Raw genomic sequence first — 25,861 nt, 5'->3', positions numbered from 1 at the left:
AAGTGCTTTGAGATCCACTGATAAGCTAAGTATTATTAATAAAACCGCCATCCCTGCTGTCAATAATTGGCACCTTTGTTCTCATTTGCAACAGAAAGAGCAAGGATTGATTGGACCATGGAGACTGAGGTAATTTCTCACTCTCAGAGGAGTTTTCCCCGGAACAGGGAATGTGGCATGTCTGCAAGTTGGCGATTTGGGGCTCAGAGAACTAAGACTATGAAAATTATAACTAGAGTTGAGGAAATAACGGAATTTCTGCCCTGTGGGAAAGTCCAATATTTTGACATTTGTATATGTCTCAAAAATTTTTGATTTGGAAATGTCTGAACATTTTGTTTCGGGTTGGTTCTACTTTTAATCGGCCTCTTCCTAAGCAACCACAGGAGCTTATGGGAGTTGTGGTCCCGGGTGCCTCATGCTCACATTTTCCCCTATAGGCAGCGCTCCCCAGTTGGACTACATCTCCCATGATGCATTGAGGACACATGATGTAGTCCTGCCAAGGAGCCTGGCCCAGAGGGGAAAATGAGGCATGGGATACCTTAACTACAACTGCCATAAGGCTCCACAGTGGCTCAGGAAGATGTAGATTAAGATTGAAACGACCTGAAATGATTCAATTTTCCCTATAGAAAATCAAACTTTCCACAAAAGTTAAAATTTCCACATTACTGAAAGTGTAAATTTTGTGGAAACCACATTTTCAGTTGAAAAAGGTAAAAAACACATTGAGAATTTAGTCTCCATGTTCATTTAAACCAGAATCCAATCACAACACATTTCTGTGCCACCACAATACATTTCTGTGCCAGAGAGACCCTCCTATTCTGGAGCAAGATAAGACTTCAAGGCCAGATCCTCAGCTGATGGAAATCAGAGTGCACTGAAGTAAATGCTGCATGTTGATTTTACACCATATGAGTATCTGGAACTCTATGTTAATTTAGTCCTGGCTCTCACCCCAGTGTTATATGTTGGAATGCAAACTCTCCCTTAGTGGAAACTACCCACTACATAGACATCTCTACTGGGGTCAGTATTAAATCCTCTCTCTAGATTCACACATTCCTTGATCAACAAGGCCTTTGCTTTCCCCCGTCATCCACTCTCAATGTATGTCGTGTTCTGAACAAAGCAGAGAAACTACAATGCCCCCACGTTACAAATGCAAAGGATTCTTATAACTCACCAGCTGAACTGTGTGTAGGGTAACCAGATAGCAAGTATGAAAAATCAGGACAGAGAAGGGGGGTAATAGGCACCTATATAAGACAAAGCTCCAAATAACAGGACTGTCCCTATACAACTGGGACATCTGGTCAACCTAACTGTGAGTAGCTTCCCAGCTGCTACAGAGGGCTCCAGAAACAGTGAACAGTAAAAGAGAAAAAGTAATTTTTTCTTAAAGCTCTTCTCATATTAATTTCATATGGAATTTCCTGGCTTGGTTGGTGGTTGAAAGAAATGGATTCAATAAAATACCTTCACTATTAAACTTGGTAGACAGCTGCAGAATGCCAAAAATGCTGCTCGTTGGAATGCCACCGGGTTGACAAGAGCTCAGCTCCTAGGTTGTCACCAAAATAAGTGGACAGATTTTTTTAAAAGGAGCTCAGATCTTCAGGTGCTGACCGCCTTCTGCATCAATTTCTCAATGACACCGGGATCAAGATTTTCAAAAACAAGAGCCTAAATTTAAGATCCTAAATCTGTATTTATGTCAGTCGGTAATTGGTCTGATTTTCCAAAGTGGTGAGCACCTAGCAGGTCCCAATGATTTCAAGTGGGAGCTGCTGGGTGCTCAGTACTTTCAGAAATCAGCTCACTCATTTAGGAGCCTCCATAAAGATGTCAGAGTCTAACTTTAGGCACCTGTTTGTGAAAATGGTGATCTAAGCTCTCACCGCTTCCCCAGGAGAACGTTCTGCGAAGGAGGCAAGGTCCGCTATGGATGATTTGCCTCCTTCAGAGAATGAGCATTCACAGTAAGCAGCAGCCAAACCTCGTTCACTGCACAGTAACCAAGATGCAGTAAAGTGCAGTGAGCACTTTGCAGCTCAGAGACCAGCCCATCCTGTGATGCCCCTGAGATACTCTCTGCTCTTCTGTAAAGTTCCTGAACTTCCATCCAAGTGAGCTGTCTTGCACGGAAACGAATAGGGCTCACTAGGGGTCAAATCCTCAGTTGGTGTAAATGAGCATAACACCATTGGCTTCAATGGAGCTGTGTCTGTTTAAACCATCTGAGGATTAGCCCCATTCTGTCTGTTGACAGCTTTTCATTTATCCCAGTGTTTCTTAATGACTGGTCCATGGACCGGCGCCGGTCTATGATGGCCCTTCTTGCCAGTCCCTGAGATTTCCCTAGCATAGAATATTAATATTTAAAATGTAATGTTTTTGTACTTGTATTTTACTTCACGGTATTCATTCAATTATTTCTGAACATTAAAAATAATAAATGAATAAATCAACCAACCGAGTTGACATCAGTTGCCATGGTGCTGACATGCAAAGCAAGTTTGCCCGCATTTGTTGGAAGGAAGTAGTTAACGGAAAGCAGCGAGTGAAATTTAAGTTCTAGTAAAACTTTTACTTAGCTAAACCACACAATGTCATTGTCAAAGCAGATAGTTCCAAAAAATGGATTCAGAGGTAACAAAAGTGCAGAAAAAACAGAATGGAGATGCAAGTGACTCCAAATGTGATAAGGAAGAAAAGAAAAGAAACATTCGGCCTTCAATCAGAAATACTATTCATCTTACATTAAGTATGGGTTTGTTGCAAGAGAGGATGTAGAATGCTCAACCTCTGTGTTGTGTGTGGCACAACTCTGAATCAAACATCCAAATTTAAAAGAAAAGTCAGTGGAATTCTTCCAATAGAAGTGAGATGAAGAGAAGAGGCAAAAGAAACTACTGCACACCGCCATAACATCAAATGAAGGTATGTTAAAAGCATCATATCTGCTGTCCCTATGCATAGCTAAATGCAAATTGCCATTTACATCTGGTGAAGAACTAATCATGCCTTCAGTAATAGATGCTTGTCACGAAGCCTTGTGTGATACAGCTGCCAAAAAGTGAGCTGCATTCTACTGTCACTGATACTGTCTCACGTTGAATAACTGATATTGCAGAAAGAAAAGGAGTACTTGTGGCACCTTAGAGACTAACAAATTTATTTGAGCATAAGCTTTTGTGAGCTACAGCTCACTTCATCGGATGCGCTCACTTCATCAGATGCATCCGATGAAGTGAGCTGTAGCTCACGAAAGCTTATGCTCAAATAAATTGGTTAGTCTCTAAGGTGCCACAAGTCCACGTTTTCTTTTTGCGGATACAGACTAAGACGGCTGCTACTCTGAAACCTGATATTGCAGAATATATTGAAGCTCAGTTGATAGAAAGGGTGAGAGTACCAAGCTGGTGTGCAATTCAGTCAGATGAGTCAATGGACATTTCTAACACAGTGGTTCTTTCTGTTTATGTGCACTATGCCTATGAAGGCACATTTAATAAAATATCTACTCCACTGAAAAGAACTGCCACAAAACTTGACAAGTGCTGAAGTCTTTTGGGTCCTAAATGAGTATGGGACAGGCTGCAATGACAGGCAGACACTCAGGTGTAGTAGCAAAAATGATGGAAGTTGCTCAAGCAACTCACTGCTTTGTTCATTGAGAGGTCTTGGCAGCCAAGAAATTGTCTCCAGTGCTTAGTATTGTCCTCAGTATAGTTGTTAAAATTGTGAGTTCTATGAAAGCAAATGGACTCAATTCTCACATCTTTGCTACAATGAGTGAAGAAATGCGGTCCGAACGCCAACACTTACTCTTACATGGTGAAGTGCAGTGGTTATCCCATGGCAAAATATTAAACCCAGTGTATGAACTGTAATGTGAACTTGAAGCCTTTCTGTCTCAAAAGATGACTTTGGAAACCACATGAGGATCTCAGTAGATCAATAGCGCCTTATTCTGGAAACAGCAGAGATGGGTTAACCTGCCTGCTTCCTGTGGTATGACTGTTTTCTGTGTACTGCACCATTAAATATGTAAGTCATCTGCCTTCTGTCAATCTGAGATCGAGTTAATGCGGCATGTTACAAAGGAGGAGCCACACACTGTGTGCGCTCTCCCCCTCATTTGTTCTTCCCTATTTCTCCTAGGGTACCGCTACACTTCAGCTGGAGAGGTAATTTCCAGCTGGGGCTGACATACCTGAGCGATCTTTGACTGAGCTAGTGCACTAGCAAGAGCAGCGTATCCATGGCAAACATCCCTAGGAGCTCCGAGGGGATTGTATTCAGGCAGCTAGCCCCAGTTGGTGGGGCTACTCTGCTATTTTTAAGCACACTAGCCTGATATACGTCTACCCAAGATGGAAATTACACATCCACCTGCAGCGTAGACGTACCCTACTGCTAAAATAAAAGTCACACTGGCTGAAATGACGCGGTTGCTCTACAGTTTCTGCTTCTTTGGATCTTTTCTATTTTCAAAAATCTGTTCAATTAAAAAAAAATCCAAACAAACAAGGGTGAAGCCTGGAGTTTGCTCATCCTTGGTTGCTCTACATTCAGACCTTTGGAGATCCTTCCCACTCCTGTATGCACTGAATTGATTAGTCCCCATGGACCAAACTGTGGGTAGAAATCACTCACCCCCAGTGCTCTGGGCTCTTCTCCAAGGAATGCCTGCGCCACCATCTGATTCAAATTGCTGTATGCTGTTTTGAGGTTGATTCCTGTGATGCGTAGCCCCTAAAGGTTAGCTCTCAGGATTCATGGCCCCAACCTGCTGATTCCTGGACCACCTCATCCCCGATGGCTGAGGAATCCACACCAGAGACCAACTGGGCCAGCCTGATGATGTATGGAGCATTTGTGTGAAAGACCATGAACATTGGCTGCACTTACTAATGCCCTTATTGTGCCAAAGATGCTGCAAAAAAGGTGGGATTCACTGAACTGAGTGATGGGTCAGCCCTAGATAGCAAATGTCCTAATGTCCCAAAAGCAGCCTGTGGGCCTCCCCACTGTTGGCCTCCTTACATTCAGAAGAGTTACTTACTATCACTTCACTAGTACTTAATCCATGCCAAAGCTGTGCCCCACAGTGGGGTCGTTGAAAACTTCCTTAAACCTTTTTTAGTGGAAAATTGGTATGTTTGGGTTTTTTTTTTTTGCAAAAAGTGTTTGTTTTCCATGAAAACAAATTGGATTTTTCATCCACAAAGCCTAATGCCTTAAAACCAAATAGTTTGATTTAGAATGGTATCTCTTGTGAGTTGTTCCTCACCCCCTTTTTCCTCTATGGGCAGGGCTACCCAGTCAGACTACAACCCCCATGATGCACTGTGGACAATGATTCCCATGATACTCTCCCTCCAAGAGAGGAGACAATGGTGCATTATTGGAGATGGAGTCTGGTCAGAGACTTGCCTCTCCAGGAGAATAGGAGCATGAGGCACCATGGCAGCATTTCCAAATTGAATATTTCAGTTTTCAGATATAATTATTTGGTTAAATTTTTTGGTATTTGAATTTCCACTGAAAACAAACAAACAATCTGTATTTCCTGTAAACAGCCCTTCAACTTCAACTTTTCCCCTCACATAATGCAACCACATGTCCCAGTTTTCTTGGGACAGTGTTGGCATTTCATAGGATACCCCAAGATTCAACCAGTCAGCCTCACCTCAATACCTGGAAAAATCATGGAGCAGGTCCTCAAAGAATCAATTTTGAAGCACTTCGAGGAGAGGAAAGCAATCAGGAACAGTCAGCATGGATTCACCAAGGGAAAGTCATGCCTGATAAACCTAATTGCCTTCTATGACAAGATAACTGGTTCTGTGGATGAGGGGAAAGCAGTGGATGTGTTATTCCTTGACTTTAGCAAAGCTTTTGATACGGTCTCCCACAGTATTCTTCCCAGCAAGTTAAAGAAGTATGGGCTGGATGAATGGACTGTAAGGTGGATAGAAAGCTGGCTAGATCATCGGGGTCAATGGGTAGTGATCAATGGCTCCATGTCTAGTTGGCAGCCGGTATCAAGCGGAGTGCCCCATGGGTTGGTCCTGGGGCCGGTTTTGTTCAATATCTTCATTAATGATCTGAAGGATGGTGTGGATTGCACCCTCAGCAAATTTGTAGATGACACTAAACTGGGAAGAATGGTAGATATGCTGGAGGGTAGGGATAGGATACAGAGGGACCTAGACAAATTAGAGGATTGGGTCAAAAGAAATCTGATGAGGTTCAACAAGGACAAGTGCAGAGTCCTGCACTTAGGACAGAAAAATCCCAGGCACTGCTACAAACTAGGAACTGAATGGCTAGGCAGCAGTTCTGCAGAAAAGGACCTAGGGGTTAGAGTGGACAAGAAGCTGGATATAAGTCAACAGCGTGTCCTTGTTGCCTAGGTGGCTAACAGCATTTTGGGCTGTATATATAGGAGCATTGCCAGCAGATCGAGGGACATGATCATTCCCCTCTATTCGGCATTGGTGAGGCCTCATCTGGAGTACTGTGTCCAGTTTTGGGCCCCACACTACAAGAAGGATGTGGAAAAATTGGAAAGAGTCCAGCGGAGGGCAACAACAATGATTAGCAAAAAGAAAAGGAGTACTAGTGGCACCTTAGAGACTAATCAATTTATTTGAGCATAAACTTTCGTGAGTGAAGGGAGCTGTAGCTCACAAAAGCTTATGCTTCATTCACGAAAGCTTATGCTCAAATAAATTAGTTAGTCTTTAAGGTGCCACTAGTACTCCTTTTCTTTTTGCAAATACAGACTAACATGGCTGCTACTCTGAAAAATGATTAGGGGGCTGGAGCACATGACTTCTGAGGAGAGGCTGAGGGAACTGGGATTGTTTAGTCTGCAGAAGAGAAGAGTGAGGGGGGATTTGATTGCTGCTTTCAACTACCTGAAAGGGCGTTCCAAAGAGGATGGATCTAGTTCTCAGTGGTAGCAGATGACAGAACAAAGAGTAATGGTCTCAAGTTGCAGTGGGGGAAGTTTAGGTTGGATATTAGGAAAGACTATTTCACCAGGAGGGTGGTGAAGCACTGGAATGGGTTACCTAGGGAGGTGGTGGAATCTCCTTCCTTTGAGGTTTTTAAGGTCAGGCTTGACAAAGCCCTGGCTGGGATGATTTAGTTGGGGATGGGTCCTGCTTTGAGCAGGGGGTTGGACTAGATGACCTCCTGAGGTTCCTTCCAACCCTGATATTCTATGATTCTCTTTTAGGACACCTGAAATGTTCCAGCTTTTCATTTAATCAATTCTAATGTGGATATTTTTATAGCTACAGCATGGAGACCTGTTGCTAGGCCAGATGGAACCTGATCTGTGTTTGCCAGAAGCAAACAATCCTTTGGAGCAAGCATTCAGTGGAAAAACGGTTTGAAGTGCAGGGAAAGTTGAATGAGCCCTTTTCCCCAGAGTGCAAGTTAACAATGTTTGTTTGAGGTTTCACCATACACTCATTCAGACACTTGGTTACTGGAAAAAACCTTCCACTCTGAGAAATATGCTCATGTCGTAGTGGAGTTGGAAAGTGGCAGGTACCAACTTCAGCACACATTTTAAAAAAAAAAAAAACTATACTGTTGTATAAGTATTTCACAACTATTTCCAAAAGGATATTGCAGAACAAAAAGGGCTTGGGGAAAAGGATGAGAATGAACAGGGGCCTGGAGAAGCTTTGATAGGCAGAGAGATTGAAAAGACTAGGATTGTTACCTTAGAAAGGAAATGAATAAGAGGGCAGATGGTAAGACTATAAAATAATTAGGCTTGGCAGCATGAGATTTTTTTATAATTTTGACAGATAATAGTTTATTTTTAAGCATTGTTCCTGACTTATCTATTTACATCAGCACAAAATTATGGGTTTTAAGCACTTTTTTATGTCGATCCATTTAAATTTTCACAGTTGTGGGAAACTATGGGGGGGGCACGAGGCACTAATTATTTAATGACAGTAAGATGTTGAGATTCATAAAGTTAAAACTATAACTTAAAATATAAATTGTCAACATCACACATCAAAATATACAAAGTAAATATCTTTAAATCAAATTCTAATGTTCTCAGACAGCATTTTCTTTACTTTGCCTCTGTCCAGTTCAATGGTCATTAAATGGAAATATTTTTGTTGTTGGTTTCTGTGCGTAATGTGAAATCAAAGTTTACCGACATTTTCTGATGAAGATCGAATCCCTCCAAGCCTACAAATAATGCATGATTTAGAGAAGGGAGACTGGGAGCTTCTGTTCTCCCTGCCTCCTAACACAAGAACAAGGGGAAATTGAAAGGTGGGACTGTTCTGCAGCCATGTGGATGGCATGACCTCTGACACCTGTCCAGTCCCCTGTGTTGGGGACCCGTGCACTAGATAATCAGGAATACTGCTCTCCCACAGGCAGACAGGACCTAAGCACTAGTAGGTGCATTAGTAGGAGCATTGCCAGCAGATCGAGGGAAGTGATTATTCCCCTCTATTCAGCACTGTTGAGGCCACATCTGGAGTGTTGCATCCAGTTTTGGGCCCCCCACTACAGAAGGGATGTGGACAAATTGGAGAGAGTCCAGTGGAGGGCAACAAAAGTGATCAGGGGGCTGGGGCACATGACTTACAAGGAAAGGCTGAGGGAACTGGGCTTGTTTAGTCTCCAGAAGAGAAGAGTGAGGCGGGATTTGATAACAGCCTTCAGCTACCTGAAGGGGAGTTCCAAAGACGATGGAGTGGTGGTGTAGGAGGGACAGGTCCTTATTATCTGAACCCCACGGTGGCTGCACCTATGACACCTGGGGCTGGGCCACAGCAGCTTTCATAGCAGACTATTGTGGGAGCAAGGAAGCCTCAGCCCAATGCCCTGTGTGCGCGCACTGTACCCAGGCCTGGCTGTAGCAGGGGCGGATAGAAAAGCATGGAGGGGGGGAAGGTGGCTTTCAGGTCACTTGTCACCCACAACTGCAGCAGTATCTTTACAGGAGGAGACATGGTGGATTCAGGATCCTGCAACTTCTCTGCCCTGCCCGCCCGCTCCCCTGCCCCTTCTCCCTGCCCCCACTTAGTGCCACCCCAGCTTGGGAAATGTTGCCATAAACCATGCTCTTTGCCCCGTGAGTCAGCTCTCTGGGAACTGCGATGAGAGAAGAAATGATTTATGGAAGCAGGCGTGGAGCCTTTCCATCCACAGCCCCTAGGCCCAGCCCATCCAACTTGCCTGCCTCCTGGGAAACTCCCCCCTCCTTCCCACATGCCCTTTGTTTTCCTGATAGGGACTCAGCCTCTGCTGCTCTTTAACCCCTGACATCCCAGCCAGGACAGCACCCACTGAAGCCATAAAGCGTAAGCACGGTTAGTCTCTGTATGGCCAATGAGGGCATGCTGGTTTGTAGACAATGCATGGTTATAGCTCAAGGGGCCACATGCACGGCCCGTGGCAAGGCCCCGGCCTGCTGCCAGAGTAGCACCTGGGGAGTTCAGTCAAAGGTCAGCCTTGAATGTTGCACCCTCCACTCCTGCATCATAGGGGAGGGGGTATTTTGGGGGCAGGAATGAGGATGGGGAGAGAATAGTGATGTAAAGCCAGCTAAGTCCTGCCCCTGCACTCAGCTGAGCCACGCCAGAGTAGGGAAGGGGTGGAGCCAAGCCCTTTTGACATGCTGGCTATTCTGCACCTATGCAAAGCAACACAGGGGTACAAATTAGAGCTGTCCTAAGGCCAAACCAGCCCCCACAGTTCTCAAACTGGCAGAAGGGGCATTGCTGCCTGATGAGCCCCACAGTTTCTGTTCAAAGAGTTTGGCGCAAAGCATGTAGCTTGGGAAACAGAAGAGACAATATGCAAGTCATCATGATCTTCCTCCTCCTCACCACGAAACAGCTTCCTCATCCCCCTTTTATTGCCAGCCTCTAGAACTGGTCAAAAAAAATTTGTAACAAAAACCAGTTTCAACAACACTAAAATTTGTCATGGGAAAACTTCATCTCTCTCTCTCTGCCCCCCCCCATCATCTTCCTCATCCCCTTTTTACTGCCATCCTCAAGAGCCAGTTGAAATATAAAAATGAAAAACAAGGTTGTGACAACAATGACATTTTTCTGTGGAGAAATCTGATTTGTGTGAACATTTCTGGGTTTTCCACAATGCTTGTCAAAAATATTTCGTTTCGAAGTTTGAAATCCCACTTTACTTAAACAAAAATAAATTCTTTATTTTATCATTTCCTTTCTCCACCCCCCACCAGTGGAAAAAAAGTAGGAAAAAGTAGATGAGAAGTGAGAGGTTCTCATTTAACTGGAGACTCAACTGATCAGAGCTGGAGAACATAAGTAGGTACCCAGAACTCCAGAGAGGTGAAGGCCAGAAGCATGACAGAAAGCTTCCAAGCTACACACTTGGGAATACACAGGCAGAAAATCACATGCAACATTGATTGCTCCTGACACAACACAGACCACAGCAATGAATCCAGAAATATTTTATTCTACTTTGCACCTGTCTAGCAAAGTGGTCCAAAAAATTAATTAATTAAAAAATGGACAGCAGAAAAATGGTAAAAAGAGTTTTATATTTATTTGGGTCCATCTTGAACCCTGCAAAGTGAAAACACCTTGGAAATGAATTCATATGGACCAATTTTTTTCAGAATTGGAGAATGTTAGAGTATATTATTCTGATTTCCCATATTTTATTTTCTGTCCCCCCCCTTTCTTTCCATCTCCCTGTACCCCAAGTCATATTTGGAGAAAATCTGTTTAAAATGGCCAGAAAGAAAAGAGAAAAAACAAAAGGGGTGGGAAGGAAAGGGGGGATGACAAATGAAAAGAAGGAACACTCCAAAGAAAAAAATCTATTAAAAAATTAAGAATTTTGAAAATGGACAATTTTTCACCAAAATAATGATATGGGGAACAGAATCCTGAGTCCTGTGTACAAACCATTATGCCACTCTCCTCCAGATGTACAGTCCCTTCAACTGAAGAGCTTGTACTTCTTGAGACAGTCTTGCTCTGGACTGCCGGGCACATGTGGAAACATCTGGGCCAGAAGATGCTAGCCAACTACAGATGCCTACAGCAGCCCAGAGGTGGAAGGATAACAGTCTTCAGATATTGTAAGGGCTGTTATAAAGAGGACTGCGATTAATTGTTCTTCCCCATCATGGCTGCTTTTTCACCCTGGGCAGGATGAAGGTGTGTGGTGAGGTGCACGCACCAGTGGGCTACATTCACGTGGTGGGGGCCGGTGCCACTGTGATCAGCAAGAGCCCAGGAGCGAGCGCCACCCTCACAGTGATTGAAGGAAGAATCTGGATGGAGCCAGGGGTCCAGTTTTACATCTCAGAGGCGCTGCTGCTGGAGTGAATTTTCCAATTCCCTTCTTGGATGCTCTGCTGAGCCTGTCTCTCAGGGTTATAACCTCTGTTGTTCTAAGCTGGCAGGTGGGGCATTGCTATGGAGGGAGCCCCAAGGTCTCTGCTGAGAGGGTTTGGCACAGAGTATGTAGCCTGGGAAGCAGAAGACAATGTGGAAATCATCATCATCATCTTCCTCATCCCTATAACCACCACCAGGATCAGTCAACCTCCAGTTAGTGGAGGCTAGGGGGACAATTCCCTGGGTGCAGGCTGCCCTATAACCCCCTGCCACAAGGTTTTATTGAACCTTCTTCTGAAGCATCTAGTGCCAGCCACAATCAGCTGGAGGAGTCTGGGTTAAATGGACCCACGGGTTTGATCCAGTGGGACAATTCCTGGGTATCATCCCATTCCTCATCATTTCCTCCAGTTCTTACCAGGCCTTGCATCAGTCATGCTCCTCACAGCAGGGATGGGGTTTACCACATGCCATCATTTCTGTATAAAGCTTATACAGGGTAAATTCATAAATTGTTCACCCTTTCTATCACTGATAGAGAGACATGCACAGCTGTTTGCTCCCCCAGGTATTAATCACTTACTCTGGGTTTATTAATAAACAAAAGTGATTTTATTAAGTATAAAACGAAGAGTTTAAGTGGTTTCAAGTAATACCAGCCAGAACAAAGTAAGTCACAAAGCAAAATAAAACAAAACACACAAGTCTAAGCTTAATACATTAAGAAACAGATTACAGGTAATATCTCACCCTCAAAGATGTTCCAATAAGCTTCTTTCACAGACTAGACTCCTCCCTAGTCTGGGCCTAATCCTTTCCCCTGGTACAGTCTTTGTTAGATCCAGCAGACATCTCAGCTGGTAAACAGGGGGTTCTCTCATGACTGGCTGCACCCTTTTTCCTGCTCCACCCCCATTTATAGGTTTGGCACAAGCTGGGAATCTTTTATCTGTGCTTGTCCCCACCCCAGCCTCATCAATGGAAAAGAACAAGGATTAAGATGGGTTCTAGTATCATGTGACATGGTCACATGTCACTGTAAGACCCCCCCCCCCAATCTCCATTCTTCTTGGGTTGGCCCACATGTACACAGGAAGGTTTGCAGGTAAATAAACCATTTACAACCAATTGTCCTAGTCAAGGGGAGCCATCAAGATTCTAAACCACCATTAATGACCCACACTTTGCATAATTACAATCGGACCTCAGAGTTATACTTCACATTTCTAGCTTCAGATACAAGAATGATACATGCATGCAAATAGGAGGAATATATTTAGTAGGTGATAACCTTTGTTAGAATACCTTACAAAAGACCTTTTGCAGAAAGCATATTCCAGTTACATCTTATTTATACTCATAAGCATATTTCCATAAAATATAGGGAGTGCAACATCACACCCCTCTCCAGGGCTTTCAGTGTTATTAACAAGACATGTTACAATGCACTTACACCAAGCTCCCTGCTGAGCTGGGTCTGATCTCCCTCCAGGCAACAGCAGAACCTCGCCAGGAAGTTCCCTCATTTCACATGCAAGGCTTGTTATTTAATGCCAGGTCACTGCTGCTGCTGCTACCGCCTCCCTCTTTCTTCCTTTTTGCCTCTCTTCCTCCTTCTCTGGGAGGCTCACATCCAGGGCCAGATTAACTCTCCTGTGGGCCTGGGGCTATTAGATTTTGTGGGGCCCCTGGGGGCTTGGAGTGCAGGAGTGGACTCAGGGCTGGGGCACAGGATTGGGGTATGGGATGGCATGCAGCTCCAGCTGGGGGGGGGCAGGGATGGAACAAGGGGATGGGGTGCAGCAGGAGGTTTGGGGTGCAGGCTCTGGGTGGGAGTTGGGGTGTGAGAGGGGGCTCAGAGCTGGGACAGGGGGTTGGGGTGCAGATGGGGGCATAAGGTCTGGGAGGAAGTTTGGGTGCAGGAAGGGGCTCCGGGCTGAGGTAGGGGTGTAGGCTCCAGCTGGGAGGCACTTACCTCAAGTGGCTCCTAGTCAGCGGCGCAGCAGGGATAAGGCAGGATCCCTGCCTACCATGACTCCATGCTGCTCTGCTCCCCAAAGTGGCCGGCATATCCAGCCCCTAGCATATGCCCATGCCCACAGGTGCTGCCCCCCACAGTTATAGTTCCTGGCCAATGGGAGCTGGTGCTGGGGGAGGGGGAAGCATGCAGAGATTCCCTGAACACCCCTTGCCTAAGGGCTGCAGGAGCATGCCAGCACTCACAGCTCCAGCCCTACGGAGCAGCAGGGGCCGCCAAGGCTCGGTGTCCAGGCCCAGAGTGTGGAGGCTTGCCACAGGCCAGATGAAAAGAAGCAGCGGGCTGCATCCGGCCCACGGGCCCCCACTTAGCCTGAGGCCCTGGGCTGCAGCCCCTAACACCCCGGCATTAATCCAGCCCTGCTCACATCACATCAGCTCCCTGGGAGATTGGCTCAGATGTTCTGAATCCTTTTGCAAAGGCTGTAAGAAGGCCCAGATTGCTCTTTAAATAACCTTCCTCCCCCAGCACTCTGTGTCCAGGTAATGAGCCTGATCAGCAATACAGCTGGCAAATGTCCTATGTGATTGACAATGTGTGGAGTCATTTGAGCTTGACTACTTCTCTGGGTGAATGATCAGCAGTCACTTAGATTGCAAAGGATTAATGCTTCATTCTGTATACTCAGGTTTCAGGTATAAATAGTTTATAAGTGGTTAACAGATGTCTTACTAAATGATTAATCAATTGTTAGAGAGACAAGGTGGGTGTTAACCAACCATAGCATATGCTATTCATATCTGTAACTTGCTTAGAGCATCTGTTAATCACTGAGTGATCCTTTTTAAGAGACAGAAGGTGGGTGAGGTCCAAAAAGATATTATCTCACCCACTTTGTCTTTCTGAGATCCTAGGACTGATAAAGGTTACAAAAACATTGCATAATCCTTCATAAGACATTTATAAATAGAAATATCATGTAGAGTGTGACCAATGAATTTATAGCACCTGGGATAGTGGTAACTCCAGGACTATGTCAATACAGTTCCAGAGACAGATGCATTCAGGGACTGAAACACTTACTGGAATTGAATGTTGTAACTTGGGTGTCTCTGCTTAATGAGCTGAAGATGGTGCATTAATGTAACTATATAACCCATACCATTCAGTGGGGTGCCCAGTCACTGTCTGGTGGTTGTTTGGATATGGACCCATTGAAGAGCCTACTAAAGGGTCAAGCTTTTCAGCTCAGGCAACAGGGGCTCCTACTTTTAAGATCTAGAGGTTACAGGTTCAATCCTCACTGCCAAAGCTGGGGCATTGTGTTGCAAGTGGCGGCCCACGTGATTCAGTGCATAGGTGGGGATTATGTAACACCTTTCTGATGTGTACTACAAGTCCCCACTCTGTGGCTGAGCCAAAGAAGCTAGCTGGCTGCTGCTTTTCCCACGTAATGGCTACAGTCCTGTAGCTCAAGTAGGGGCAGGTGCTGCAATGCTGAAGGCCCCACATTCAAATCCTAACGACTACCCCATGGCTACCAATCTGATCTCAGCAGCTGAAAGTGAAACTGTGCCTCTGCATCTTTTTTTGCCAGTAATAAAGATGCTGAGAGCCAATTTTCCCTGTTATTTACACCTCCACACTCCCATTGGCTTCAAATTCTTCCCTCAGATATACCTGTGTGCCATTCCTGCCTTCAGGGATATGACACCGGGTAAATGAAGACAGAATGTGAAGACAGTGAAGCAAAGCGAAGCGAAGTGAAGTCAGTCCCTGCAGTTGGGACTTAGGCCTTGTCTACACTCCACAGTTTTGTCGACAAAAGTCAACTTTTGTAGACAAAACAGTGGAGGTGTACACACAACAACGCTCCTCCTGCTATTTTAACTCCCCTGCTATGTTGACAAAACAAAACCACCTTGACAAGCGGCATAGAGCTCTTTGCTATATAGTTAGAGCGATGCAGTATCAGTATAGACAGTGCACTTGCTTACGTTGCCCTAACTGGCCTCCAGGAAGTGTCCCTCAGTGCCCATCAATGACGCTCTGGTCAGCAGTTTGAACTCCACTGCCCTGCAGGTACACAGGTGCCCTCCCCCCTTTAAAGGCCCAGGAATTTTTGAAATTTGTCTTTCTATTTGCTCGGTGTGGACTGTTCACACAGCATCTTCCTAGCTGACCATGCCAGCTTGCCGCAACAGACACGCCCCCTCATGGAGCTGTTCGATCTGCTGGGTCTGTGGGGAGAGAAGGCTGGGAAGTTGCAGCTTTGCTCAAGCCATAGGAATCTGGATATTTGCAGGCAGATTGCTTGCGGCCTGCCGGAGAAGAGACATGAAAGGGGCACGCAGCAGTGCCGTCCTAAGAGCAAGAAGCTGAGGCAGGCATATCAGAAGGCAAGGGAGGGCAACCAGCACTCTGATGCAGCGCTGAAGACAAGGAGCTGCATGTCACCCTCGGCAGTGACCCCACCGCCATGAGCCCACAGAATTCTTTGCGGGGACTGGAGGCAGTGGCCAGCGGAGTCAACCCTGAGGATGAAGTGGTGGATGAGGAAGTGGAGTTGGAGGAAGATGTGGGACATGCGACAGGGTTATCTGGCGACAGAGCCTGTTCAGCTACGCAGCGAGGGCCTGGCAGAAAAGTTTGTTAATGCTTGCAGGGCTGTCCCAGGAATGTTCCATAGAGAGCTCTAGGAAACTTTCCTGTAGGTATTCTGAAATCCTCTGCCAAAGGTTCTTTGGCAGAGCTGCCTTGTTTCTCCCCCCCGGTAGGAAACTTTGCCGTGCCAAACAGCAATTATTTCTGTAGGGACTACAACGGCACACAGGCGAGCAGCATACAGAGCTGGTTTGAAGCCACACACATGCAGGAGATGCATGCTTGGATCCTGGGTTACTCTCAGGAGTGAGATATCAGGTTCGATTACCCCAGCCTGTGAAAAGGGTGCCAATATTCTCTCTAGGCGTGTGTAGTGACCGTCTTTACAAATCACCCAGACCCTTTGTCCCTTCTTGCCCACTGTCCCTTCCCCACTTGCCAACCTCCCCACCCCTTGCTGAACTCACCATATTTGGGACTCTCACTGAGCTGTGTGCTAGCAAAGGGACAGTGAGAAAGAGGTGTATGAGACTTCTGTGACTCTCAGGTTTCAGTGCACTCACAATACTCTCTCTGTTCATTGTTTCTTTGGCTTTTGCATATGTGCCCTGGAGGACCAATGCCTACACACCCATGGAGTGCCTCTGTCAGATACGGATGCAAACCAGGAAGAGTAAGGAGGATATGTTTAGAGCTGTTCTGTAGTCAACAGATGAAGCACAAAGCAAAACAAGAGGTTGGAGGGAGACAATGAATAAAAAACTTAGGCTGGATAACCTGGAAAGGAGACAAGGGCAGGAGCGGATGACAGATGGACAGGAGCAGATGATAAAGCGACTGGAGGGCCAGACAGAGTTGCTCAAGTCCCTCATTGTGCTGCTGTCTGAGCATTTCCATGCATGACTCCCCCAGCAGCCAATCCAGAAAAGTGTTTCATGCCCTCCCCAAACTCCCCCAACACAATCCTAGCATGTTCCTGTTCTGTCACAGTACCCCTTGCAATCCACTCCTAGAGACTGGTTTCATGATGAAAGCTGGAGTTACACACAGCTGAGAGAACCTGAACCAAGAGACCATTCCTCATTGCCATGTCCTCTGTTTGCAAAAAAAAAAAAAAAGGGTGTTTTGTCCTCTAATTAGAGTCTAGTCTGAATTTTACCAGCTACTACCATGTCATGACACAAATAAAGACTCATTTTTTTTCAAAGAATCACAAAATCATAGAATGATAGAATCATAGAATATCAGGGTTGGAAGGGACCTCAGGAGGTCATCTAGTCCAACCCCCTGCTCAAAGCAGGACCTATCCCCAACTAAATCATCCCAGCCAGGGCTTTGTCAAGCCTGACCTTAAAAACCTCAAAGGAAGGAGATTCCACCACCTCCCTAGGTAACCCATTCCAGTGCTTCACCACCCTCCTGGTGAAAAAGTTTTTCCTAATATCCAACCTAAACCTCCCCCACTGCAACTTGAGACCATTACTCCTTGTTCTGTCATCAGCTACCACTGAGAACTAGATCCATCCCCTTTGGAACCCCCTTTCAGATAGTTGAAAGCAGCTATCAAATCCCACCTCGATCTGCTAGCAATGCCCCTACATATACATCCCAAAATGCCATTGGCCTTCTTGGCAACAAGGACACACTGTTGACTCATATCCAGCTTCTCGTCCACTGTAACCCCTAGGTCCTTTTCTGCAGAACTGCTGCCGAGCCATTCGGTCCCTAGTCTGTAGCGGTGCATTGGATTCTTCCGTCCTAAGTGCAGGACTCTGCACTTGTACCTTGTTGAACCTCATCAGATTTCTTTTGGCCCAATCCTCTAATTTGTCTAGGGCCCTCTGTAGCCTATCCTTACCCTCCAGCGTATATACCTCTCCTCCCAGTTTAGTGTCATCTGCAAACTTGCAGAGGGTGCAATCCACACCATCCTCCAGATCATTTATGAAGATATTGAACAAAACCGGCCCCAGGACCGACCCTTGGGGCACTCCACTTGATACCGGCTGCCAACTAGACATGGAGCCATTGATCACTACCCGTTGAGCCTGACGATCTAGCCAACTTTCTATCCACCTTATAGTCCATTCATCCAGCCCATACTTCTTTAACTTGCTGGCAGGAATACTGTGGGAGACCGTGTCAAAAGCTTTGCTAAAGTCAAGGAACAACACGTCCACCACTTTCCCCTCATCCACAGAGCCAGTTATCTCATCATAGAAGGCAATTAGATTAGTCAGGCCAAGTCATGACTTGCCCTTGGTGAATCCATGCTGACTGTTCCTGATCACTTTCCTCTCCTCTAAGTGCTTTAGAATTGATTCCTTGAGGACCTGCTCCATGATTTTTCCAGGACTGAGGTGAGGCTGACTGGCCTGTAGTTCCCAGGATCCTCCTTCTTCCCTTTTTTAAAAGATGGGCACCAGATTAGCCTTTTTCCAGTTGTCCGGGACTTCCCCTGATTGCCATGAGTTTTCAAAGATAATGGCTAATGGCTCTGCAATCACATCCGCCAACTCCTTTAGCACTCTCGGATGCAGCGCATCCGGCCCCATGGATTTGTGCTCGTCTAGCTTTTCTAAGTAGTCCCTGTCATAAATATAAAGGGAAGAGTAAACTCCTTTAAAATCCCTCCTGGCCAGAGGAAAAATCCTCTCACCTGTAAAGGGTTAAGAAGCTAAAGGTAACCTCGCTGGCACCTGACCAAAATGACCAATGAGGAGACAAGATACTTTCAAAAGCTGGGAGGAGGGAGAGAAACAAAGGGTCTGTGTCTATATGCTGCTTTTGCTGGGGATAGAACAGGAATGGAGTCTTAGAACTTTTAGTAAGTAATCTAGCTAGGTATGTGTTAGATTATGATTTCTTTAAATGGCTGAGAAAAGAACTGTGCTGAATAGAATGAATATTCCTGTCTGTGTGTCTTTTTTTGTAACTTAAGGTTTTGCCTATAGGGATTCTCTATGTTTTGAATCTAATTACCCTGTAAGGTATCTACCATCCTGATTTTACAGAGGTGATTCCTTTACTTCTATTAAAAGTCTTCTTGTAAGAAAACTGAATGCTTTTTCATTGTTCTCAGATCCAAGGGTTTGGGTCTGTGGTCACCTATGCAAATTGGTGAGGATTTTTACCAAACCTTCCCCAGGAAGTGGGGTGCAAGGGTTGGGAGGATTTTGGGGGGGAAAGACATGTCCAAACTACGTTTCCCAGTAAACCCAGTTAAAGTTTGGTGGTGGCAGTGGAAATTCAAAGGGCAAAGGGTAAAGTTAATTTGTACCTTGGGGAAGTTTTAACCTAAGCTGGTAAAAGTAAGCTTAGGAGGTTTTCATGCAGGTCCCCACATCTGTACCCTACAGTTCAGAGTGGGGAAGGAACCTTGACAGTCCCAAACCACTTCTTTCTCCACAGAGGGCTGGTCGCCTCCTCCCCATGCTGTGCTGCCCAGTACAGTAGTCTGGGAGCTGACCTTGTTCGTGAAGACAGAGGCAAAAAAAGCATTGAGTACATTAGCTTTTTCCACATCCTCTGTCACTAGGTTGCCTCCCTCATTCAGTCAGGGGCCCACACTTTCCTTGACTTTCTTCTTGTTGCTAACATACCTGAAGAAACCCTTCTTGTTACTCTCAACATCTCTTGCTAGCTGCAACTCCAGGTGTGATTTGGCCTTCCTGATTTCACTCCTGCATGCCCGAGCAATATTTTTATACTCTTCCCTGGTTATTTGTCCAATCTTCCACTTCTTGTAAGCTTCTTTTTTGTGCTTAAGATCAGCAAGGATTTCACTGTTAAGCCAAGCTGGTCACCTGCCATATTTACTATTCTTTCTACACAGCGGGATGGTTTGTCCCTGTAACCTCAATAAGGATTCTTTAAAATACAAGTTTCAGAGTAACAGCCGTGTTAGTCTGTATTGGCAAAAAGAAAAGGAGGACTTGTGGCACCTTAGAGACTAACCTCAAATAAATTGGTTAGTCTCTAAGGTGCCACAAGTACTCCTTTTCTTTTTTCATAAGCCAGAAAGGAATTTCTTGAAAGCCCCATAGTGAAAAACATATCACCTTCTGGAGAATGCAGGCATCAATTCTGCTACCTCTCACACGCTAAGCGAGCGCTCTACCATTTGAGCTAATTCCCCAGGTTGTTGCTATGCCGACACTGGGATTCGCTATGTGTACACTGGCACTTAGGTTGGTATAATTTACGTGGCTCAAGCGTGTGGATTAATCGCACCTCTGAGTGATGTAAGTTATATCTAAATACTTTGTAGTGTAGCCATAACCTATATCTGACCTATCAGTCCTCACCCTCAAAGGAAATCTGCACAATGCCTTCAAAAGACAAACTTGGGAACTTAAATTCATAGCTCTGCGAGGCACTAAAAATCAGGAACTGAATAGAGACGCTGGATTTATGGCTTCTTACAACAATTTGTAACCTATTAACTCCACTTTTTGTCCTATGACTGCAGAGGTGTTAATGGGCCACTCTACCTTGAACGGTTCCTTACCATATGTGCTAATTACTTATGCTAAACAATCTGTTCCACCTTGCATTTTGCTGTGACACTGAGTACCTTGCTGAGACCTGAAGGAGAGCTCCCTGTGACTCAGTAGCTTGTCTCCCTCACCAACCGAAGTTGGTCCAATAAACGATATTCCCTCACCCACTTTGTCCCTCTTTTAAGATCAAGAGTTTCAAAAGTGACTAGCCGTGTAGGGGCACCCAAATGGAAACCTCTTAAAGGGCCACACACCCTTTGAAAATCAGATCCCTTTAAAGGATTTCTCAAGGGGGGACACCAAAGTCAGTAGGCACTTTCAAAAATCTTGGCTGTGGCCTAGTGGACTGGATTGGGAATTCAGGAAACCTCCATTCTTTTCCCAGCTCTGGCATGCTGGGCAACCTTGGCACATCACTACCCTTTGCTGTACTTCAGTTTCCCCATCTGTAAAATGGTAAAGTGATTTGAGATCTACTCATGAAGAGTACTAGGTATTATTATTACTAATGGCTAGACTTGGCCCGAGGAGTTACTTACTCTGTAAGGAGTAATCCCAGGTACCTGAGTCCTGAGCGGTCAACGCTGGAACATGACACCTATCTGTCTAGTGGCTGTAAAGTCAGTGACATAATCATGCCAACACTAAGGTTGTTTACTATCACAGTGTACATTTGTTGCCCTAAATCTAGTCGCTTATGTAACCGTACCACTCTTTCAAATGCCGACTTGCTGCTCAGCTGATAACACACACTGTGAATTCTGTGGGTTTATTGTACTGATCTACTCTGCTGATTGCTACTGGCTCTCTAGTATATTAGCTGCTGATTCCACAGAGGTCCCCATGGGTATTTACAGGAGTCCAGAGCTTCCAGGATTCCTTGTCGTCATACTGAGTGAGAGCAGTTCAAAGGTCAGATCCTCAGTTAGTGAAAACAGGCATAGCTCCTTTGCAGCCATTTCCATCAGCTGAGAAGCTGTGCCTATGTTTCTATATAGAGCAACGTGCCTTCTGATATATCCTTTAAATAATTTTTAATGCTGTAAGCGGGACTCATCCCTTGAGTGTCTCTTTGTGGCTGGGTGCAGTACTGTAGTCCTTTCCCTGCTCCTGGTGTCCCTGTAGGGGATGAGGTGGACGAAGTTTTCTTCAGGCAACTAACAGAGTTACTGAGGCCCTGGTTCTCATGGGGGACTTCAATCACTCCGTTATCTGCTGGGAGAGCAATACAGCAGTACACAGACAATCCAAGAAGTTTTTGGAAAGTGTAGGGGACAATTTCCTGGTACAAGTGCTGAAGGAACCAACTAGGGGTAGAGCTCTTCTTGACCTGCTGCTCACAGACAGGGAAGAATTAGTAGGGGAAGGAAAAGTGGAGGGGAACCTGGGAGGCAGTGACCATGAGATGGTTGAGTTCAGGATTCTGACGTGAGGAAAAAAGGACTCTGGACTTCAGAAAAGCAGACTTTGACTCCCTTGGGGAACTGATGGCAGGATCCCCTGGGAGAATAACATGAGGGGGAAAGGAGTCCAGAAGAGCTGGCTGTATTTTAAAGAATCCTTATTGAGGTTGCAGGAACAAACCATCCCGAGGTGTAGAAAGAATAGTAAATATGGCAGGCGACCAGCTTGGCTTAACAGTGAAATCCTTGCTGATCTTAAACACAAAAGAGAAGCTTACAAGAAGTGGAAGATTGGACAAATGACCAGGGAGGAGTATAAAAATATTGCTCAGGCATGCAGGAGTGAAATCAGGAAGGCCAAATCACACTTGGAGTTTCAGCTAGCAAGAAATGTTAAGTGTAACAAGAAGGGTTTCTTCAGGTATGTTAGCAACAAGAAGAAGGTCAGGGACAGTATGGGCCCCTTGCTGAATGGGGGAGGCAACCTAGTGACAGAGGATGTGGAAAAAGCTAATGTACTCAATGCTTTTTTTGCCTCTGTCTTCACGAACAAGGTCAGCTCCCAGACTACTGCACTGGGCAGCACAGCATGGGAAGGGGGTGACTAGACCTCTCTGGAGAAAGTGGTTCAGGACTATTTAGAAACGCTGGACAAGTACAAATCCACGAGGCTGGATACACTGCATCCCAGGGTGCTAAAGGAGTTGGCGGATGTGATTGCAGAGCCATTGGCCACTATCTTTGAAAACTCCTGGCGATCGGGGGAGGTCCCGGATGACTGGAAATAGACTAATGTAGTGCCCATCTTTAAAAAAAGGGGAGAATAAGGATCCAGAGTACTACAGGCCAGTCAGCCTCACCTCAGTCCCTGGAAAAATCATGGAGCAGGTCCTCAAGGAATCAATTCTGAAGCACTTAGAGGAGAGGAAAGTGATCAGGAACAGTCAGCATGGATTCACCAAGGCCAAGTCATGCCTGACTAACCTAATTACCTTCTATGATGAGATAACTGGCTCTATGGATGAGGGGAAAGCAGTGGACATGTTATTCCTTGACTTTAGCAAAGCTTTTGATACAGTTCCCACAGTACTCTTGGCAGCAGGTTAAAGTATGGGCTGGATGAATGCACTATAAGGTGGATAGAAAGCTGGCTAGATCATCGGGCTCAACGGGTAGTGATCAATGGCTCCATGTCTAGTTGGCAGCCGGTATCAAGCGGAGTGCCCAAAGGGTCGGTCCTCGGGCCGGTTTTGTTTAATAACTTCATAAATGATCTGGAGGATGGTGTGGATTGCACCCTCTGCAAGTTTGCAGATGACACTAAACTGGGAGGAGTGGTAGATATGCTGGAGGGTAGGGCTAGCATACTGAGGGACCGAGACAAATTAGAGAATTGGGCCAAAAGAAATCTGATGAGGTTCAACAAAGACAAGTGCAGAGTCCTGCACTTAGGATGGAAGAATCCCATGCACTGCTACAGACTAGGGACTGAGGGGCTAGGCAGCAGCTCTACAGAAAAGGACCTAGAGGTTAGAGTGGACGAGAAGCTGGATATGAGTCAACAGTATGCCCTTGTTGCCAAGAAGGGTAATGGCATTTTCGGATGTATATGTAGGGGCATTGCCAGCAGATCAAGGGATGTGATCATTCCCATCTATTTGGCATTGGTGAGGCCTCATCTGGAGTACTCTGTCCAGTTTTGGGCCCCACATGACAAGAAGGATGTGGAAAAATTGGAAAGAGTCCAGCGGAGGGCAACAAAAATGATTAGGGGGCTGGAACACATGACTTATGAGGAGAGGGTGAGGGAACTGGGATTGTTTAGTTTGCAGAAGAGAAGAATGAGGGGGGATTTGACAGCTGCTTTCAACTACCTGAAAGGGGGTTCCAAAGAGGATGGATCTAGACTCTTCTCAGTGATAGCAGATGACAGAACAAGGAGTAATGGTCTCAAGTTGCAGTGGGGGAGGTTTAGGTTGGATATTAGGAAAATCTTTTTTACTAGGAGGGTGGTGAAACACTGGAATGGGTTACCTAGGGAGGTGGTGGAATCTCCTTCCTTAGAGATTTTTAAGGTCAGGCATGACAAAGCCCTGGCTGGGATGACATAGTTGGGGATTGGTCCTGATTTGAGCAGGGGGTTGGACTAGATGACCTCCTGAGGTCCCTTCCAACCCTGATATTCTATGATCCTATGTCAACCTCCCCTGGTGGGATTTCAGTGGGTCAGCCCTCTGGCCAGGTCACACAGCCAAAATGAGCCCCTTCTGGGGTGGCAGAGTCCAATAAACAAACAATCTATCTGGTCTCACCAAAGTCTTCAGCCCTGGCTCTGAACCCTTTAAATTCAGCCCTTCACTCTGGCTTCCAAACAAGTCCTGTTCCATTCTTGGGGCTTAGGTTAGGTTGATCCCCCGATTCTTCGGGTTGACACCAGTTTGCTGGTGGGGGACTCAGGCCTGCCCACTACTCCAGATCCCAATCCAGGGACCTGATAAACATCAGCCATATACTGCTCAATTCAGTTTAGGGTGACCAGCTGTCCCGATAAAATCGGGACTGTCCCGATGTTTAGTTCTTTGTCCTGTGTCCCGACCGATGCACGGTGGGGACGCCATTTGTCCCGATATTGTGGCTTTGGCTGCTCCGGCGGGTTTTGTTTTTTTTTGCTTCCCCCATGTGTCCCGATATTTTTTCCGTTTCATCTGGTCACCCTAATTCAGTTTGTGGTTGCTACTTCCCTAGAGTGAACACCTTTTCAAAAGGTAAAAGTGGGACACATGCAGGAGCCCTGCCCACCTCTGTGGCTTCACCCCTGCTCCTCCTCTTCCCTCCAAGGCCCTGCCCCCTGGCCAAGCCAGAAGCTGGAGCGGGGCCATGGTAAGAGCCACACAGGGAGCCCCAGCTGCTGTGGAGAGCCCCGGACTCTCCGCCTGCCCTGGGTGTGGGATTGGGATGCCAGAGAGCAGCCCCCAGCCCATGTCCCTGCCCTCGTGGTGTCGCTGCCCAGGGCAGGTGGAGGGTCCGGAGTCCCTGGTCAGGTCCCGCTCTCCCTGCTAACCCAGCTATACAAATGCAGCTGCAGATAAACCCTGGCTGATCCTCAGGCTCCTGTGGCCAGAGAGAAACACATTTCCCTGCTCCTCTGCTCCCAGACAGCTTCCACACTGCCCTGCTAAGGGCCTGAAGCTCCTTTTACCTGAGCCTGCTGGGCTCTGACTGGCTGGCACTAGCCCTTGGAAGGTCACATATCTGTAGTTTCCAAGATGGCTGCTCCTGACAGGCCTGCAGGAGCTCCTTTGTTGCTGCATTCCCCCCCACCCCTTTGCTGCTTCCTGGGGCAGGGTGTACCAGGACCATGGGGCCCCCTGTAGAGAGCCCTAAAGGCCAGGTGCACCCTGTCACAAACACCTTCATCTCAATGAATAGGCTGCTCATACAACACTTACCCCCAATGCTCACCTTTGAGAAGTTTCTCCGTTGTCCTTTGGGTCGTGTGCCCAATATGGACAAAGCTGTGGGGCTGGTTCCTGTGAAACATGGTCCAGAAAGGCTGGCGCAGCTGGACTTCAGACTGCAAAGTCCTAGGGAGTAGCTATTCCAAAAGGCAGGTGGTACCAGGGACCACTGCCTGCTTGGGCCATTCAATACTGGCACCAGATTTGTGGTGATAGAAATAATGATTAATTCCAGAGGGGAGAAAGGCATTGGCTTTCTTTGTGCCATTCAATCCTTGGCTCTCTGCTAGAGTTGGGTGAAACTTTTCACACTAAACTGTTTTTTGGTGACAAATGCAGATTTGGTGACACAAAAATATTTTGTGAGTTCATGTGAATTTTGCCATATTGTTCATTTTTGGGAACCCTCCTCCCCAAATTCTTGAAAAAAATCAAATTGTAACCTTTCAGTGTTTTGGCTTGAACTAACTTTTCATTTCAAAATTTCCTTTCATTTTGTTTTTAAAAAAAT

At 46.0% G+C, this 25,861-nt stretch overlaps 1 protein-coding gene across 2 annotated transcripts in view; it reads right to left on the bottom strand.

The window, feature by feature from the left end:
- LOC140913799 (membrane-spanning 4-domains subfamily A member 15) overlaps positions 1 to 13,571 on the bottom strand; it is a 44,620-nt gene extending 31,049 nt beyond the window's left edge. Inside the window, exon 1 of one of the 2 annotated variants that reach the window (XM_078853493.1) lies at positions 13,381 to 13,571. In XM_078853493.1, the coding sequence (XP_078709619.1) occupies positions 13,381 to 13,475 (95 nt within the window). In that variant the 5' untranslated portion in view covers positions 13,476 to 13,571. The remainder of the gene's footprint in view (positions 1 to 13,380) is intronic. The other variant, XM_078853492.1, reaches the window with a different exon arrangement.
- Positions 13,572 to 25,861: the final 12,290 nt, after the last annotated feature.

This window comes from Lepidochelys kempii, chromosome 6 (assembly GCF_965140285.1).
Source record: "Lepidochelys kempii isolate rLepKem1 chromosome 6, rLepKem1.hap1, whole genome shotgun sequence".
NCBI lineage: Eukaryota > Metazoa > Chordata > Testudines > Cheloniidae > Lepidochelys > Lepidochelys kempii.
Note: the sequence above shows the minus strand (reverse complement) of the source record. Positions and strands in the feature narration are given on the sequence as shown.